Genomic DNA, 18948 nt, shown 5'->3' with positions numbered 1-18948 from the left:
GACACCGGCTATCAAACCTATAATGGCCATGCATCTAAATTACCCGTGAGCACTCAAAAATGATTTATTAAGATAATCGTATGCCAGGATATCCCAGTGTCTTGGGAAACCTTACCACAGAGATGCCAAGGGTCAAGTCTAGTTTTCTTATGAGCCAACGTCCTTCTCTGGAGAGGTCTGTCTTTGTAGGATTTGAATTTCCATCCAGCTTTCTTGAAAATCCTACCTATGAATTTAGCGACTGTCTCACTATCAGAGTATTGAAGTGATACTCCTTAAACGTGAGAATTAGTAACTTGGGATCCTAGATGTTTATAAAGATTTGTGACTCGACAATTAAAAAAAAAAAGAGCATGAGATAGCACAAAAGACAGCATTTGGCTTTTTCCCGTGTCCATTGCCTGCAGTTCGTAAAAGCATAAATTCGGTTACTATTCCACACTCCGCATCGGAAGCACTTAGTCTAAGCGGGGAAATTGGGATGGCAAGTGTCACCTGTCATCTTATCTCATCTCTTCTTCTCCTGTCGCAGGCTACGCCCAGGAGGAACAGCTGAAGGAAGAGGAGGAGATAAAAGAAGAAGAGGAGGAAGAGGAGGACAGTGGTTCGGGAGCTCAGCTTCAGGGCAGCAATGACCCCGGGACAGACGAGGAGCTAGAAACGGGCCCAGAGCAGAAGGGCTGCTTCAGCTACCAGAACTCTCCCGGAAGCCACTTGTCCAATCAGGACGCGGAGAATGAGTCTCTGCTGAGCGATGCGAGCGATCAGGTGTCAGACGCCAAGAGCGTCTGCGGTCGGGATGCCCCGGACCGGAAAGCCAGCGCGCACCCCAAGCTGCCCAACGAAAGCCACAACTGCATGGATAAAATGACCGCCGTCTACGCCAACATCCTGTCGGATTCCTACTGGTCGGGCCTGGGCCTGGGCTTCAAGCTGTCCAGCGGCGAGCGGCGGAATTGTGACACCCGCAATGGCAGCAACAAGAGCGACTTCGATTGGCACCAAGACGCGCTGTCCAAAAGCCTCCAGCAGCACCTGCCTTCCCGACCGGTGGGGAAGCCCAGCCTGTTCAGCTCGGTGCAGCTCTACCGGCAGAGCAGCAAGATGGGCGGGACCGTGTTCACCGGGGCCAGCAGGTTCCGCTGCCGCCAGTGCAGCGCCGCCTACGACACCCTGGTGGAGCTGACCGTGCACATGAACGAAACGGGCCACTACCAAGATGACAACCGCAAGAAGGACAAGCTGCGCCCCGCCAGCTACTCGAAGCCCCGGAAGAGGGCTTTCCAGGACATGGACAAGGAGGACGCTCAGAAGGTTCTCAAGTGCATGTTTTGCGGTGACTCCTTCGATTCCCTCCAAGATCTGAGCGTCCACATGATAAAAACAAAACATTACCAAAAAGTGCCTTTGAAGGAGCCAGTCCCCACCATTTCCTCGAAAATGGTCACCCCGGCCAAGAAACGCGTCTTCGACGTCAATCGACCGTGTTCCCCCGATTCGACCACGGGCTCGTTGGCAGATCCGTTTTCCTCCCAGAAGCCCGCCGGCCTGCAGCTGTCGTCCAACAACCGCTACGGCTACCAGAACGGCGCCAGCTACACCTGGCAGTTCGAGGCCTGCAAGTCCCAGATTCTCAAGTGCATGGAGTGCGGCAGCTCACACGACACACTGCAGCAGCTCACCACCCACATGATGGTCACGGGCCACTTCCTCAAGGTCACCAGCTCGGCCTCCAAGAAGGGCAAGCAGCTGGTGCTGGACCCACTGGCCGTGGAGAAGATGCAGTCGCTGTCCGACGCCCCGAGCAGTGACTCACTGGCTCCCAAGCCATCGGGTAACACGGCTGCAGATGGGGCGGCCTCCACAACCGAGCTGAAGAAAGAGGGCAAGAAGGAAAAACCGGAGGAGGTCAACAAGGAGGAGAAGGTCATGAAACGGGAGGAGTATGAAGACCCTCTGCAAAAGCCTTTAGACCCCACCATGAAGTATCAGTACCTGAGGGAGGAGGATTTGGAGGACGGTGCCAAGGGCGGAGGGGACATTTTGAAGTCGTTGGAAAACACCGTCACCACAGCCATCAACAAAGCCCAGAACGGGGCTCCCAGCTGGAGTGCGTACCCCAGCATCCACGCAGCCTACCAGCTGTCGGAGGGCGCCAAGCCCGCTCTGCCCATGGGATCCCAGGTCCTGCAGATTCGACCTAACCTCACCAACAAGCTAAGGCCAATTGCACCAAAGTGGAAAGTGATGCCGCTCGTCTCCGTGCCCACCAACCTGGCCCCCTACACCCAGGTGAAGAAGGAGCCCAACGACAAAGAGGAGGCGGCGAAGGAGTGCGGGAAAGAAAGCCCCCAGGAGGAGGCATCGCCTTTCGGCCACAGTGAGGGGGACGCTTTCTCCAAAAGCGAAACCCCTTCAGAATCCAAGAAGGCCGAGCCTTGCCTCCTGAAGGAGGAGGCCAGGCTGGTGGAGGAGGGCGGTGAGCCCGAGAGACGGCCGCCCCTGGAGCCCGCGGCCTCTCTCAGCAACGGGTGCGCCTTCCCCACGCGGGCGCCGGCCCTGCCGTGCGTCAACCCGCTCAGCGCCCTGCAGTCCGTCCTCAACAATCACTTGGGCAAGGCCACCGAACCCCTGCGCTCCCCTTCCTGCTCCAGCCCGAGCTCAAGCACAATTTCGATGTTCCACAAGTCGAATCTCGGCGTCATGGACAAGCCGGGCTTGAGTCCTGCCCCCACGCGGCCAGCCAGCGTGTCCAGGCGCTACCTGTTCGAGAGCAACGATCAGCCCATCGACCTGACCAAGTCCAAAAGCAAGAAAGCCGAGTCCTCGCAAGCACAATCCTGCACGTCCCCACCTCAGAAGCACGCTCTGTCTGACATCGCCGACATGGTCAAGGTCCTCCCCAAAGCCACCACCCCGAAGCCCGCCGCTTCCTCGCGGGGCCCCCCCGTGAAGCTGGAAATGGATGTCAGGCGCTTCGAGGACGTCTCCAGCGAGGTCTCGACTTTGCATAAAAGGAAAGGCAGGCAGTCCAACTGGAACCCTCAGCATCTCCTGATCCTGCAGGCGCAGTTCGCCTCGAGCCTCTTCCAGACATCCGAGGGCAAGTACCTGCTGTCCGACCTGGGCCCTCAAGAGCGAATGCAGATCTCCAAGTTCACGGGGCTCTCGATGACCACCATCAGCCACTGGCTGGCAAACGTCAAGTACCAACTTCGGAAAACGGGCGGGACGAAGTTTCTGAAAAACATGGACAAAGGACACCCTATCTTTTATTGCAGTGACTGTGCCTCCCAGTTTAGAACCCCTTCTACCTACATCAGTCACTTAGAGTCGCACCTAGGTTTCCAAATGAAGGACATGACCCGCATGGCCGTGGAACAGCAAAGCAAGGTGGAACAAGAGATCTCCCGGGTGTCGTCGGCACAGAGGTCTCCGGAAACACTAGCTGGCGAAGAGGACACAGACTCTAAATTCAAGTGTAAGTTGTGCTGTCGGACATTTGTGAGCAAACATGCAGTAAAACTCCACCTAAGCAAAACGCACAGCAAGTCACCCGAGCACCATTCACAGTTTATAACAGACGTGGATGAAGAATAGCTCTCCAGGTATGGGTTTGCTCGCAGGTGATGGGACAGTAGCTTGTGAGGAGCTTCTTGCTGGGAGATGGGTCCGTTTAGAGGCAGCTCGTGTCTCTCGGTACCAAGAGGACAGTAGCCTGCTGGACTAGGACTTATTTCTATGAGAGACTAGAACGTGATAAGTCCTACCCAGCTCCGTGTCTCCCGGTTAGAGTGGGTGACTAGAATGACATGGGTTCAGAGAGATGGAGTTCACAGATTACCGCTTCGTGATACGTGACCCCCTTCCTGACCCAGGGCCCAACTCTGAAGGTCCAGTCAAGGCTACCCCTCATTTTAATTAATACGTACTAATACGTACGGACTTCCGTCACTGTCCCGTTTCACCCCCTCACCTTCCCAGAGCGATGCTAGTGACTTAGAAAGTGAGGGAGGGGCGAGCAGCAGAGCGAACCTTGTAGAGTTTCCGGGGCAGCCACTATGCAGAGAATTCGGCATCAGCTCGTGAACTTTATTATTGTTATTACTTGTAATTAATGCTTTCTGCAGCTTCCTTTCGGGGCGATCGCTCCCTTCCCCTCCCGTCCCCCTGTGTCTTGCCTCCTTTAGGTTTGCTAGGAAAAAACAGCTGCCCTGTAGTCACAGGGCAGGAGAATATTCTCTGCAGAACATTGAGGTGAAGAGAGAGGGAGCTTATTGTCTTCTCCCGTCTTCTGGTTTGCTTTAGGATAGACTAATGTCAGCATCCACCTTTAACCAAGACAGACGCGCTGCATGCCCTTGAGAGTTTAAGTTACCTAAAGAAACAGATGACTTTCTGAGCACCCATCGCCGATGCACGTGGGGTCGGTCCCACGGCTTCGAGACCATTTGTATCACATAGCATAGAAGTGCTGTGCCTTGTATAGTCACCGGTGCCCAGACTCTCTATGTCACCTCCAGGAAAGAGGACAGAGACCAAGGTCAAATACCTTGGCAGACTTTGCCACACCGGCCGCTTTCAAATGGTTTCCAGGCGGAATCTTCACACGATGCTTTCATCTCCCTTTTTTTTTTTTTTTTTTTTTTTTTTTTTGTATTTTGTCTGCTTCCTTCTCTCTCCTCTTCAGCATGATACCCGCTCCACGCTAGGGACCTCCACACGCACTCAGGTTGTCCTCCCCCTCGGGCCCCACCCCCGACGGAGACCTGACCTGACTTAAAGCTTCAGCACGTGCGAGTCCAGCTTATGCCATGCTAGGTGACTGTGTCATTCTTTCGGTTACTTCACAATAGGAGTATCAACGGTCAGTAATAACTTACAAGCCCTCACCACCCCCTAGTGTCAGAGCATTTGCTTCTCGATAGGAGACTTTGAGACCAAGCCACAAGGGTCTGAGTACTAGCTGAGCTCCAGGAGGAGGAGGGGTACTTACGTGGTGTGCGGCTTTGGGCTCACCTCGCGGTCAGGTGGGGAGATTTGCCAAGTGTGAGGATGGTCAGGATGAAATAAAGGGCGAAAATCTGGGACTGTCCCCTCGCTGAGAAGATCTAAGAGCTTCCGATGAAGGGGGGTCCCATCCTATAATGGCTCCGTGGGCCCAAATGAAGACTGTTGTTTTGTTTGCATGTTCTTATCATGATAATTAAAATGTGTTACTAGCCGATTCATCTCTTGCTTTCCAAGCATGATTTGTTCAGCTCACACCAGTGAAAGAAAAGCCACAATTCATCTATTGAATCTGTAAGTGAGCTTGGGGCTTGGCAACGTTCTATTTATTTGCTATATAACATTTTATATCTTATGTAACTTGCTATTATACTTTTCTGGTCCTTGGGGGGAAAAAAAGGTGGATATATACAGAATACCCAGAGAGAAGAGAAATGTTTCCAATCCCATAGTGGTAGGTCCAAACCATGGTGAAGAGGACAAATAGGTAATGTTTATTTGTGCTACAATAAAGACCAATTTTCCACCTGTTAGGTTTGTAATCATTCTTTGAAAAAAATTAGTATCACTGCCAGAACATTGCGATACGTAAATAGAAAGATGGGAGAAAAAGAAAGCCTTAGACAAAATCTGAAACGTACATGTCTGTTCTAAGGAAGCAAAGGTAAACTGATCATTTGGAAAAACCTACACGAAAGACACTTAACAAATCTGTTAAATACATAGATAGAATAGCTCTTTTCTCATCCCTCTGCATTTGTACAAAATAAATATTTCGGATTTGGGCCCCTGAAGCACCACATCACAGAGCTATCATTATATGAAACCAGAGCTCCATTCTTATATAAACACCATGATGCTGTGCTCTTGAAATAGCATTTCAGAGAAACAAGTTGGAGTATTTAAGACTCATTCAAAACCATAGGAGTATCTGTGTGCTGTGTGTGCACAAAAAAATGGTGTGTGTGCATGGTGTGTTGGTGTTAATACTAAAGATATTACAACCTGCCTGACTCGCTCCCACAGTTGCACAGAGGTGGCTTTCTGATTCGCTGGCCGCGTAGGGAAGCATTCCTTCACCTGCAACGTCCTTCTTTAGAATGACGTCCATGCAGTATCTTACCCACTGCTTAGAACTATGCAGATATGTTTTTAAATGATTACAAAATGAGATCGCTGTTATCCGGAACTCTAATTTTAGTCGGTATGCATGATAGCACAAATTGTACAACATGACATGATGTTTTAGAAAGCATGGTCAAGGTCTTATGGAAAATTTGGGAGGCTTACCATATCTGTGTTCTGTGAGACGCAAATTGTGTCCTGAATTTTCTTTCCTTTCTTAGGTAGGTCTTAAATCCTGCAAAATGCTCTGCCAAATAGTAAAAGCAACTTTTCATGAAAAATTAATTAGATAATATGAAATGTGCATCCCTATTTTAGGACAGAAGTAATCTAAAACAATTTCAGTAAGTATCTGCATATACCTTTAAAAACCACCTGGTCTCGAATAATAGAAATTAAACAAAGAGCAAATCAATGAGTCTAAAATGCACAAGGACTTGAAATGATAGTCATTATCGTGTAATACAGAGCATACGTTTTATAGCACACCTAGCCTTGAAATTGGGGGCAAGAATGAATTCTAGTCCAATAAGCTGCCACCTTTGCTGTGGGTGATTTGATAAAAACACATGTCCAGGGTGAACAGCATGTAAACTTGCCAAGTAAAATACAGGGTGCCCAGTTAAATTTGAATTTCAGATACACAACAACTAAGTTTTTAGATTAAGCATGTCCCAAACATCGCCAGGGCCCTATTTTTACTGAAAAAGGTACTCACTGTTTATCTGAGATTCAAATTTTACTGGGCATTCTGTATTTTTATTTGCTAAATCAGGCAACCCTAACAACATGGATTATATGGCATTCTGGAAAAAGCAAAATGGGCTGGATTAATTAATGTCTATAAGAGGCATCACCCTTTCATTCATCCATTAAATAAATATTCCTCCCTCCCTCCCTCCCTTCCTCTCTCCTTCCTTTTCCCCTCCCTGCATTTCTTTCCTCTTACAACAAACGTTGGTTTTGCTTTTACTATGCACCAGCCCCTACTCCACAGTGGCTATGTAATGGTGAACCAGCAGACATGCTGATTATAATAGCCAAATGTGCTGGCCCGGCAGCAAGCGCTTTACAAACATTATTCCACTTTATTCTCACCAACAGCCCTATAAGGTAGGGGTTGATTCAACCGTGTAACAGGGGAGGAAAAGGAGGCAGAGAGATTCTGCATGAATTCCTACAATCTCATAACCTCGCTCATTCATTATCACCTATCCAGAAGGCTATCACTCCAGGCCACACACCGCGCTAATCCCAGGGAATGAACCAGGGACCAGAGCAAGAGTCTGCCTTTTAGGCTCGCGGTAGACACACAGATGGGCGGCCCTGGGGTAAACGCTGAATGGAGCACACAAGAGGGGAATCAGCCTGATCCCTGGGGGGGGGGGGGAGCCCAGGAGGGGAATGATGGTTTCGGGGGCCCTGTGATGTTAGAGCCTCCTCCAGCTGCCCAGGATCTCGGGCTTGGGTGCAAATCCTAACTCATCCACTCTCCCTAAGATATGGCCCACTTCTGTGTCTATAAGATGGGGACACAGTTCTTCCCTCATAGAAAATGTGTGAGAATGAACTAAGCCTGTGCAACTCTCTTCCAGAAAGCCTGGCAACAAGTAGGTTCACAGGAAAAGTTAGACCTCCCCAGTGCCTGTAGGCTTCTACCGCGTTCTTCAGCCTCACCTAAAGTGTGTAGGACCTGTGGGTTCTCCCCAGGGGCCCCCATGGAAACCTTAGCTTGTTATTTGTTCACAATGGTAGCAAATGGCAGCAAAACTCCACTTATTGGCTTCCTCCACAAGCCGGGCACGGCGATTCAGGCCATTCTGATTTTGCAATGAGCTCTGAGGGCTTCGTGATCTGTCCGTGAGCACACGGTCAGTGCAGAGACGGACTCAAGCCCGGGACTGCTCCGCACTCATCACCTTCTTCTGTCTCTTGGCTTCTCCGCCACCTTGCCTGATGGTTTCTAGGTGCTACCCGTGGCCACGTGGACATCTAACAGCCCAGAAAAAGGCTGCAACCGTGACACACGAGCTAGAGATAGGCAAGAGCTCCCCTGAGCTTCTCAGAGGCTCCAGCTGCAAACCGAATATTGAAACTCGGGGGACCTAGGACCCGCCCACAGGGTGAAGCAAAACATCCTTGCTCTCCTGACTGATGCCCTGGTCCAGTCAGGCAATTAGACGTTTACCATATAGCATCTAACCAAGGAATGACCCGAATTCCAGTGAAAATATACATGTACCAGATTTTTATTTTTTTGATCCTCATCCTGAATCTCATTTGGGGGAAACAAAATGAGAATTCAGAAACAGGGTCAGCTATGAGACTCGCGCATTTCCAACACAGCAAGAAACAAATGTGTCGTCTGTTTTAATGTTTCCATTTTATGCAAGCGGTCTGGCTTACCTCCCTCGCGCATCAGCGGTCCCCCTCTCCGTTGCACTGTCCCCCTCTTTGGGAACCTTCGAAATCTCAATCCTGACGTGTATAATTTGGTGCTTTAATATAGAGTAACATTATTTTTCATTTACTCCAATCTGCCATCAGTATCATCTTTTCATTTAACCAGATGCAATTCTTTTTTCTTTCGCTAAATTGAAAATCCATGAGCGACAGGGAGTGCAATGTTTTAATTAGCTCATATTTTTTATATGGATTTATGTCTTTAAAATACATTTGTGTAATTCTTCAGCTAAATTAAAAACGTCTTTCCGCGAAAGTGAGGAGGGGAAAATAAAGAGCTGAATTGTGTCATTAGCTTAGGTAGATACAGATGGAGAGCAGGACCTGGGGGGGGGGGGGGACACACAGCAATTGCTAGAGCTTCTGCCTGGGCCGATTCCGAACTCGCCCCTTCATTTAAAGAAGTCGTTCTCTATAAAGATTTCATGGAAACGGCTTGAGGAGGGATTTTTCTTTTTTTTGAAGGCCCCTAGTAAGTAAACAAGCAGCTACCTTCAACGAACTAATTTGAAACCGAACCAGCCGCCAAACAAAACAGGCGGAAAAAAAAAAAAGAAGTCATAATGATAAACAGTTTCCCCTGCATTTCTCTCTTTGTCTTTTTTTTTTTAACTATCAAGTTTAAAGCTTTCCACGGTGCTTTTTTTCTACTTTATAGGAGACAAGTGACATTCTGTGGTAAATGGGAGGAAAAGCCATGCAGAACTGAAATCTCTCTAATGCACTGACACTAACTTGCCCTCTATTGTTGGAAGCGAGCAGGCACTCATGATTGTTCATCAAACGGCTCCTAATGCAGTTAAAGTATTCAGCTATAATTTCTCCTTGCATTTATAATTACTGTCATAGACTGCACACCTCGGTGAGCAGATTAAAGCTATAAACTATTTAGCCACGGCTCTAAGACGAGGAACTTGATTTGTCTGGCAGGAATTATTTGTTAGAGAGCTTGACACTTCACATAAAAATGACTCAACTTGATGAAGAACAATGCGGTTTGAGCAATGCAGGGATTTTAAATCAGTCTTGACGCCACGCCCTGCTAGCATCGCAGGGCAGTTTGGTAAATGATATGTGGGCCACGGAGATCACGTTAGGGGCACCAGAATAGAAGAGGATGTGGTGTGCAGCTGCTTTCTTTCCAGGCTCTTCCTTTGAAAGAACAGGAGTTGGTTGAAAATCAGTGCATGTCATGTTCTCCCATTAAATCCAGTGTAAATGTTACACGAGGCTCACCGGGCAGAAAAAAGGGGCTGCCAGGAGCTCAAGGCGCGCGTCACCTTTGGGGGCCCTGGAGAACTTTGTGCTGCTGTCGAGAGCACGTGCCCCCCAAAGCCCAGGAAGCCAGGGCTACATGGAAAGCGCTGGTGGTGGTTTTTTCTGGAATGGTCCTTATTTCTTTGGTCTTTTTATTTGGTTTTTGTTGTTGTTTACCTGCAGGAGGCATAGCATCTACTGAGGCAAGGAGGGCATTCCTTTGGGGGTCATCTTCTAGGGATGCTGTGAAAACTTTAAAAAAAAAAAATCCATGTTCAGGTTGACGAGCAAGACCGGCAGAGACCAGGTGGCGGTAAAAGCAGGTCGTTTCTTCCTCTTCCCGTTTGTGTTGCGAATTTGCTAAAATAGTGTGCGGGCAGAGCTCAGCCCTGGATCCGGACCACAAAGCAGCTGCTGAATGAACTTCACCCTCCTCTTGATCCCCCGCCTTGATCCCACCTGCCTCAGAAAAATCCCCTTCTGTTTGCTAAAGGCTTAGATCAAGATGTGGGATGGGTGGTACCATTTTATTTGAAGACATCAGGAGAGACTATGAGGACAGATTTAATTGAATCAGCTCTGGGCGGTTGGGGGGGCAGCGGGAGGCATGGAACTATCGGGTGGGGTTTGAGTGCCCCGAGAAAGTACGGAAGATAGCCTTACCCTGCATTTCTTTCCCTCTGATTTCTGCTTTTTCTCTCTGCCACCGGCTACCCTTGAAAAATTGCACTTGCTGCAGTCCCAACTCACCAGTGGCTATGCCATGCTTAGGAAGGTCTGCACTGGAATCTCGATGCAGGTAACGATGGTGGTGACGTTGATTAGATGTGGTAAGGAAACAGTGCTGGGCAGTGTCGCTACCCGCTGCCGTCCCCGCCGTGATGCACACCGACAGAGGAGTCATCTATTGCGCCTTTATGGTGTCCCAGCTCTTGTACTAGGGTCGTCCACGCGTACTACCTCACTCAATCTTACCTCAAAACTCTACAAAGAAGGAATGATAATGACACCCAGCTGACGGGTGAGGAAACCAGCCCTCAGACAGGCGAGGCGATCCCCAAGATCACGCAGCCAGTACGTGGTAGAGCTGGAACTCGAGGATGGGCCGATGAATGATTGACTTCAAGCCAGAATTTTGGCCGAAACTTCTCCCCGCGCCTTTCTGGTATCTCTGGGGTTAAATTCTATTGGGCGCTGCACCAAAGTGGGAGGTGTGAAGCTGTCCCCAAGTTACTGGCAGGGGAGAGAAGTGGAGGGGGCAAATACATACATATATATATATATGTGTATATATATATATATATACACATATATATATATATATTTCAACATCCTGAAAGCCCCAATCTTTGACATAGACAACTTTCTCCCTCTCGGGCCCTCCAGCAAATCGGCACTTTCACCGTGCCTGGTTTTATCTGGTAATTTTTTCATCTATGGAGAAAAAAATGATGTTTCAGGTTATGTTATTTTCAATGCTACATTACTCGATTTCACAGTCAAATAATTCTATTTTTGTTCACCAGAGGATTTTGTCATGTTTAATTGTTTATGACTCCCTCCTCCCCCCATATTTGCCGTAGCCTCCACTTCCCCCGTGCCTCCTTCCTGTGGATTCTCTCGTGTGCGGTAACCATGGAGATGGGTCCCTATTGGGTAGCATTTGCTCTGGCTTAGAAGTCAGAGGACCAATCAGGACCTCATCATCCCCGAAATGCAAGAACGGAAAGTGAGAGGACGCTGGAGTGGAGGGAAGGCCTGTCACTAAGTCTCAGGAGACAGGACTTCCTGATGCCTAGAAATCCCACGAGGGAAGCATCATGCAGCTAAATTCAGAGGGAGGTACGTGGGCTCTGGAGCCACTGAGGCCTGGGCCCTGGGGCCACATCTCCACTTCCTAGCTGAGAGACCCAGGGCAGTTCACGTCACTTCTCTGACCCTCAGCTGCCTCTTCTGTCAAGTGGCCGTGTGAAGGCTGGCTTCACGTATGCTGTAAGGATAAAATTAAAGAAAATCTACCAAGTGTCTTCCTGGTACAATATCAGGCACATAGAAATGATCCATTAAAGAGAGCTACTCATAATTGTTAAAATATAGCAGCCATAGAATCAAGGGTGGGTTAGCGTGTCTAAGGATTTTAATTCTAATAGCAACAGCCACCATTATAATGTGCTGCGACCCAGTCACATTTTGTGTCTCAGGAACATCCGCTGGGGAAGGACAAATGTGAAAATATGCATCACACAGTAGACATTACATGTTGAGGACGGTGGCCCGTGCGAGGACTGCAGTGGTGAGGGACGCAGAGACAGGCTCTGTCCTCAGAACGCTGACAGTCGGTCACGGAAGAACATGGCAGCACCGAGGCTTACACTGAGCTCAGTGCTGTCGCAGGGAGAGCACTGAGCGAGTGGGAGCTGAGAGGGTTGGAGGATGTCTGATCCAATCAGCAGAGATCTAGGCTGCATCTGGAACGAGAAATGGAACTAGCAGGTGGAAAAGGAAGAGGGCAACAGGGCAAAAGGAATTGGCAAGAGGAATACCTCGTAAATGAGGTCAATCGGGGGGTTTGTTCCAGAAAATGCACATTGTTCAGTATGACTGGAGCTGTGTTTGGGGGAGAAGATGGCATAGAGGGGACACTGATCAGGAAGAGAAGCTGGTGGATATACATATGATGGCTCCTACTCAAGGAGCCTCTACCTTTTGAGCCTCATGGAGACAGATGTTCAATACAGGTTTACTTTATTGAAATAGTCAAACATCATTTCCATGAGGTTGACTTTGTAGGGCTTGGACAAGGTGGAGCACTGGAGTCTTCCCTGCAGGTGAACGTGGCGTCCACCTCTAAGGTCCAGGAAGCCAGGGGCTGCCTCTGATTAGCTCCCCATGCACAGACTCTATAAATATAGGAAAGAAGTGGGGGGTGGGGATAGTATCTAGGAGGTGGTCATAACTTCCTGTGACATGCCCCATGTGCAAAATGACGGTAATACCTGTGTCACTCAGCAGTCAGGCAGACCGAAGAGATAAAGCACATGGACCCCTTAGCATAGAGCACAGCACGTAATAGAAGCCCCAAAGGAAGGAATCTTCAGTCTCCGTGCAGCCCAGCAAAGTGCGAGAAAGTGAGAAGCATTCCCAGCCCACTGTCAAATGATCTGCCCAGAGGACTAACATTGCCGTGAGGGCTAAGCAATGCCTGTTTTTGAGGTGTGCTCACCACGGGAGCAGAGTCCATAGAGGCCTTTAGGTGACTGAGTCAAGCCTTTCTGCGTTCTCTGCTCCAGGAGGATCAGAGACCATCATTCGCTTGTCCTTTTTTTTTTTTTAAGATTTTATTTATTTATTCAACAGAGATAGAGGCAGCCAGCGAGAGAGGGAACACAGCAGGGGAGTGGGAGAGGAAGAAGCAGGCTCATAGCAGAGGAACCCAATGTGGGACTCGATCCCATAACGCCGGGATCACGCCCTGAGCCGAAGGCAGACCTTAACCGCTGTGCCACCCAGGCGCCCCTCATTCGCTTGTCCTTTAATTCCCACTGCTGTACAAGCCGCCATGAGCCGGGCTCTAGCCTAAGTGCTGAGCTACGCCCCCAGAGGAAAGGAAACAAGATCTTGCCTTCTAATCAGACGACACACGCTGATAATAATACCAACAGCTCACATTTTGGCGCTCATAAATAAAAGTAACAATTCCTGAGAACATGGGGCTGCCAAGGGAATACAGCGTAGTGTGAGGGACAATGACAGGCCACCTACTTTAGACGGGAGGGGCAGGGGTCAGGGAAGGAAAATGAGGAGGTTGAGAAGGAGCCGGTCATGTGACAACTTGAGGGCAGAACATCCCAGGTGGGCAAACAGGAGAAGGGTTGGTGCATCTGATTCAGGGAAAGGTCAGTGTCGGGCTGGGGCTGGAGGGGTTGGGGTGCGGTTGGGGTGGAGTGAGGACATGAGGCAAGTCAGGGCTTTGTAGAACATCTCAAGAACTTTAGACGTTTTCCCCCCAAGCCCAGTGAGAAGCCGTTGAAGGGGTTTACGAGGTCAAGGGCATGATCTACTTTACCCTTCAGAAGACCGCTGTGGTTACGGAGTGCGGAGTGGATGAGAGTGGTCAAGGGCAAAGGTAGGAGGCCAGTGAGGAGGTGAAGGGAAAGACAGGGGTGATCTGGAGGCAGTGAAGGCAGGGTGCATGGAGAGCCCCAAGTGGCCTGCGGGGGGTTCCAGGCCACGCATAACCAGGCTTGCCTAGGAAGGAGAAGGTACATCGAACAGAGAAGTCATGTGGAACATTAGGACAAATTTGGCTTTATAAGGTGGGACCTGCCAGGGTTGGGCTTCTAGATACAACTGCTCTTCTCCGACCTCCCCGGACTGCCCCCAACTCCTAAGTGAGCCGTTACTGCCTGTTTCCCGAGGAGAATCCATTTCTTGATAAAAGTAAGCCACGATCTTTATGCTTCTCCAGGAATTATGAAGTACAAAACAAGGCATCCCTGCTGTGCTTGCCTTCCTATTTTTCAATCCTAATTTAATTCCTCTCTCCTTTCTGTGATTCAGCGCGCCCCCCCCCCCTCTCCAAGCATCAACCCTAGGTGGTCCCGACTCCAACGGAAGATTTACTGGCAAGATGAAATGGAGGAACACATTGTTTTTTCAAGATGATTTAATGACCTTTTTGGCATCCCCATGACTGCTGAAATCTTCTGTAATTATTCAGTTTGGCGGCAGAGAGTTCTGTTGATCAGAGGAAGGCTGATGTGGATGTCAAATGTCAATAAATTTGCAATCCGTAATTGCAACCACTTGATGCTGGAGCGGACTGGGAAATGGCTTGGTCACAAGGCCGTAAGTGGTTGAACCAATACAAACACCAAAGGATCTCGTGTGTTACACGTGCAAAATCACCACACTATCTTTCCCTCTTACACCAGCTCACTTTCTCTGTCCCTGCCTTGTTTTCCTCCCTGTGTCTGTCACCGTCACCATCCCCTTCTCTGGAGATGGGCGTGCTGCATATCTGACCGTCCAAAGCCCTCGGGTCCATCTCCACCCAGTGCCAGCGATGCTGTTAACACAGCGATGGGTTCTTCCAGAGAATCTCCATCAGCTCTTTTTGGTCATGCAGTTCAGGTCCGTTTGGCCCTTGCTGGAAATAAAGCATTGATTTTTTTCTGCTTTGCTTGCTTTCCGACAGCATGGTTTATATCGGAAAGGTCTATGTCAGGAATTAGAGAACGTTCGTAACAATGGGGAAAAATACCCTAATATAAATATACCATTTGTGGGCTTGCACTTTGACAAGTGCAAGTGAACTGGAAGATGCTAGAAAAGCTCTGAAGTCATGGAAACATGGAACAGAGGCATTTGCTTTAATGACTCATCTAATTCCTTGAGCTCACCTTATCAAGTTGTAACCTCTGAATCTCTAAGTTCCTAGTTCAAAAATGCAGAGTCTCCTCTGTCCTCGTGTTAATTTTTAAATTATATATCATTGTAGAGAGGCCCTTGTGGTGAACATGACGAGCCATTTTCGCATCTGAAATGGGGAATTATAACTGAACATTAGCAATTGCTTATAAATCATTGCGAGCAAAGTGGCATCTGTAACCACATGGTTTAAGCTGGGGAGAAATGCAGTGCCTGAGAAAGGGGACTCAGAAAGGAGAAGGTGATTTTCAAGAGAGGAGGTTGCAAGCTGATGATCACGAATACCTCGGTGCACAGAGCAATCCCCGGGACCCCAGTGCACCTGATTCGCGTTTTGTCTGAAGCTGGGATTCTGTTCTGTGGCTGCCTTTTCTTTTTCTTGGAGCCATTTTTTTTTTTTAAAGTGGAAAGTTTCTTGGAGGTTGAGAAGGGGTCCTAAGGCTCCCTAGGAATCAGCAGAAAGGCAGGAGGACGTGTGAATTTCTTAGCCTATCTGCCAGGCAGCTGGAACGAGAGCCAGGCACGGGGTTTGGGAATATGGGTGCTATGTCCCCCCTCACTGGAGAGCACTGGAGAGGTTTGTGGCTTTGAATCCACGTTCCACGGTTCCCTAGCAGTAAGAGCAAATGCTTAATCTCTCTAAGATGCAGTTTCTTTATCTATAAAACAGGGGTAACTCTCCTACGTCGGGGCTTGTTAGACAGGATTGCAGGAGACAATCCAGGGAAATGCTCTAAGCCAATGGTTCTCAAACTTGAGAATCATCTGGAGGGTTTGTTAAAACCCAGAGGGCTAAACCCATTCCCTGGATCGTCAGATTCAGTGCTCTTGGGTGGGGTCAGATAATTTGAATTTCTTTTTTTTTTTTAAGATTTTATTTTTATTTATTAATTTGGCAGAGAGACAGCCAGTGAGAGAGGGAACATAGCAGGGGGAGTGGGAGAGGAAGAAGCAGACTCCTAGCGGAGGAGCCTGATGTGGGGCTCGATCCCAGAATGCCGGGATCACGCCCTGAGCCGAAGACAGACACTTAACGACTGCGCCACCCAGGCGCCCCAAAGATAATTTGAATTTCTAACAAATTCCCAGATGATAACAGGACACTGGCCCAGGGACCGTGTTTTGAGATCCACTGCTTTAAGCACAGTACCTGGCCTGCTGTGAGTGCTCTAAAAAAATGTTTGCTTTTATTAGCTTTAATTCGGTCCTTGAGCCTGTCTGACACTCTGTCCTGTGTGCAGAAGCAGCATGAACCATAAAGAAGGTCCTCGTTTAATGTACAAAATTAAGTCAAACCAAGAAGGTGAGACCATCTAGATCGTCCCTTGGAAGGGAGAGAGCAGAAGCTGACCAGAAGCAACCAGAGGAGAGAACCAAATTCCAGGAAAGCAGGAAGTGGTTCAGGATTTTATAAGACTCTGCTGAGATCACTTAATAAAGGGATACACAATATCAATTCAGTTGTTTCTACTGTATCAGGAGGAGCTTCCATCTCAAGAGCCTTGATTGGCGATCAAGGGAATAGGTCCTCCTCTTGACTTAGCTTAATATCTTCCTTAATCTGAAAAGATGGGACTCCAAATAATTTTGGAAGCAACAGTTAAAACTGATCAGCACGCTAACTCTAAATTGTGCTATCACAGTCTGTTATTTGTAATTGACTGTAAACCAAATCACACTTAATTTAGTAAACCAGGGAATTTGTCAGTTCATCCAAGGATAGAGTTGCTTTCATGCACAGACGAATCCTGGGTTCAAAAGGCATATGTCCTTGGAACTTAAGTCTTCCCCAGTTGTTGAGCTCAGGCTTCCCCTGTTTCGTCTTCATTTTCAGAGGAACAGCTCGATCTCCTGGACCAGCAGCAGGGTTACGAACCACCAACGTAGGGCTTTCAGCAGAGTGTCTATTTTCCAAGAGCGCCACCTGTGGACACGGGGTTGAGTTGGCCTGTGGGGTCACAATACTCTTTTTTTTTTTTTTAATGTTTTTTTATTGTATTATGTTAGTCACCGTACAGTACATCCCTGGTTTTTGATGTAAAGTTCAATGATTCATTAGTTGCGTATAAAGCAATGCCTCAGGCTGGGGATATGGGACGCTGCCTCTCCAGCCTGGGTCAGATGCACAGTCCTGGAAACACTGGGTGGGCTCAGCACGTTACAACTTGGGCTGAGATTGGTATGCCCAGAGGGGTTGTGGTATCAGTGGAGATGTTGGGTGGGGGCAGGGAATGACCCTAAATCCAACTCATCTTGTTCAAGCTTGACCTAGGCCATCCGTTCACTCTCCTGACACCTACTAATTTTTCTGATTCTGCATGACAGAGAGTGGTCCCATTATTCCCTTGGCGCCCCAATTTAGGATTGATGGACGGTCCTCTTTCTCTCATCTTTCCCACCAATGTCCATTTCATCACTAATTTTTTCCCTGGACCTCCATAATATTTCTACCACTTCACCGGCTCCGCGTCTGTCTCTACAGGAGGTCGGTCCATTGAAGCACAGCCTAGCTCTTACCAGGACTGTCTGTACTAGCCCGCGCCAGGGCACCCAGCCCACGACTGCCAGATTAAAAGTCCTAATTCAAAGCTCATAGCATAATGAGAAGAGCTACCATTTCACGAGTGTTTTTTCTACCTGAGGGACTTCAAGTGGAGTCTTTCTGATCTTTAGATTAACCGTTCTCATTATTTAAATCTCAACTTAAATGTCATCTTCTTCAGGGACTCTTCCCTGGAAATCTATCTAAATCAGGAGTCATCAAACATTTCTGTGAAGGGCCCAAGAGTAAGTATTTCCTGGGTCAGAGCCACACAAGCCCTGTCACAACGACTCAATCTGTCATTGCAGCATGAAAGCAGTAATGGGCGATATGTGAATGAGAGGGTGTGGCTATGTTCTAATAAAACTTTATCGATAGACACAGACACTCGAATTTCATATAATTTTCATGTGTTATAAGAAAGCATTTTTGGTCAAGATTTATTTTTGTTTATTTTTGAGAGAGAACACGAGCAGGCGGAAGGGCAGAGGGAGAGGGAGAGAGATCATCTCAAGCAGACTCCCTGCTGAGCGAGGAGCCCCACGCACGGCTTGATCGCATGACCCTGAGATCATGGCCATTGCCAAGATCAAAAGTCAGACACTTAGCTGACTCAGCCACCCAGGCGCCCCCAAAAGCATTCTTATTTTGATTCTTCCAAGCATTTAAAAATGTGAACACAATTCTTAGTTTGTGGGCCCTACAGAAACAGGTGAGGTGCTGGATTTGGCTCACAAGCCATAGTTTACCAAGCCTTGATCTAAAGCCATCCAGCCCTCTCAGATGTCTCTTTCCCATCACCCTGTTTCATTTCCTTTATTAGATTTACAACTATCTGATAGTACGTTATTTACTTGTGCATTTCCTTATGTCTCAGCACTGTGCTAGGCTCCACAGACATAGCAGTGAATAGACTGATGTTTTCCTCCCCCTTGAAGATCTTATAGAAGGAGAAATGATAAACAAGATCATTTCAGATCCCATGAAGGAAATAAAGTATTTAGGGTCTGGGTAGCAGCAGTGTTAATTCACTTCAGGTGCCCCAGGAAGGCCTCTTTGAGGGATGACATCTGAAACATGAAGGACCAAGGGAGCCAGTCCGGAAATGAGTGAAAAGAGGA

The 18948-nt window shown here is 48.3% G+C and overlaps 1 protein-coding gene across 3 annotated transcripts in view; it reads left to right on the top strand.

Annotated features, from left to right (window-relative positions):
* TSHZ2 (teashirt zinc finger homeobox 2) overlaps positions 1-18948 on the top strand; it is a 439912-nt gene that overhangs the window by 255048 nt on the left and 165916 nt on the right. Inside the window, exon 2 of one of the 3 annotated variants that reach the window (XM_045808448.2) lies at positions 533-3481. In XM_045808448.2, coding sequence (XP_045664404.2) covers positions 533-3481 — 2949 coding nt within the window. Of the gene's footprint in view, positions 1-532; positions 5228-18948 lie in introns of those variants that run through there. The other 2 variants (XM_045808446.2, XM_045808445.2) reach the window with 2 other exon arrangements.

This window comes from Ursus americanus, chromosome 22 (assembly GCF_024610735.1).
Source record: "Ursus americanus isolate L20-20 chromosome 22, mUrsAme1.1.p, whole genome shotgun sequence".
Lineage (NCBI taxonomy): Eukaryota > Metazoa > Chordata > Mammalia > Carnivora > Ursidae > Ursus > Ursus americanus.
This window is presented reverse-complemented; position numbering and strand designations above follow the sequence as displayed.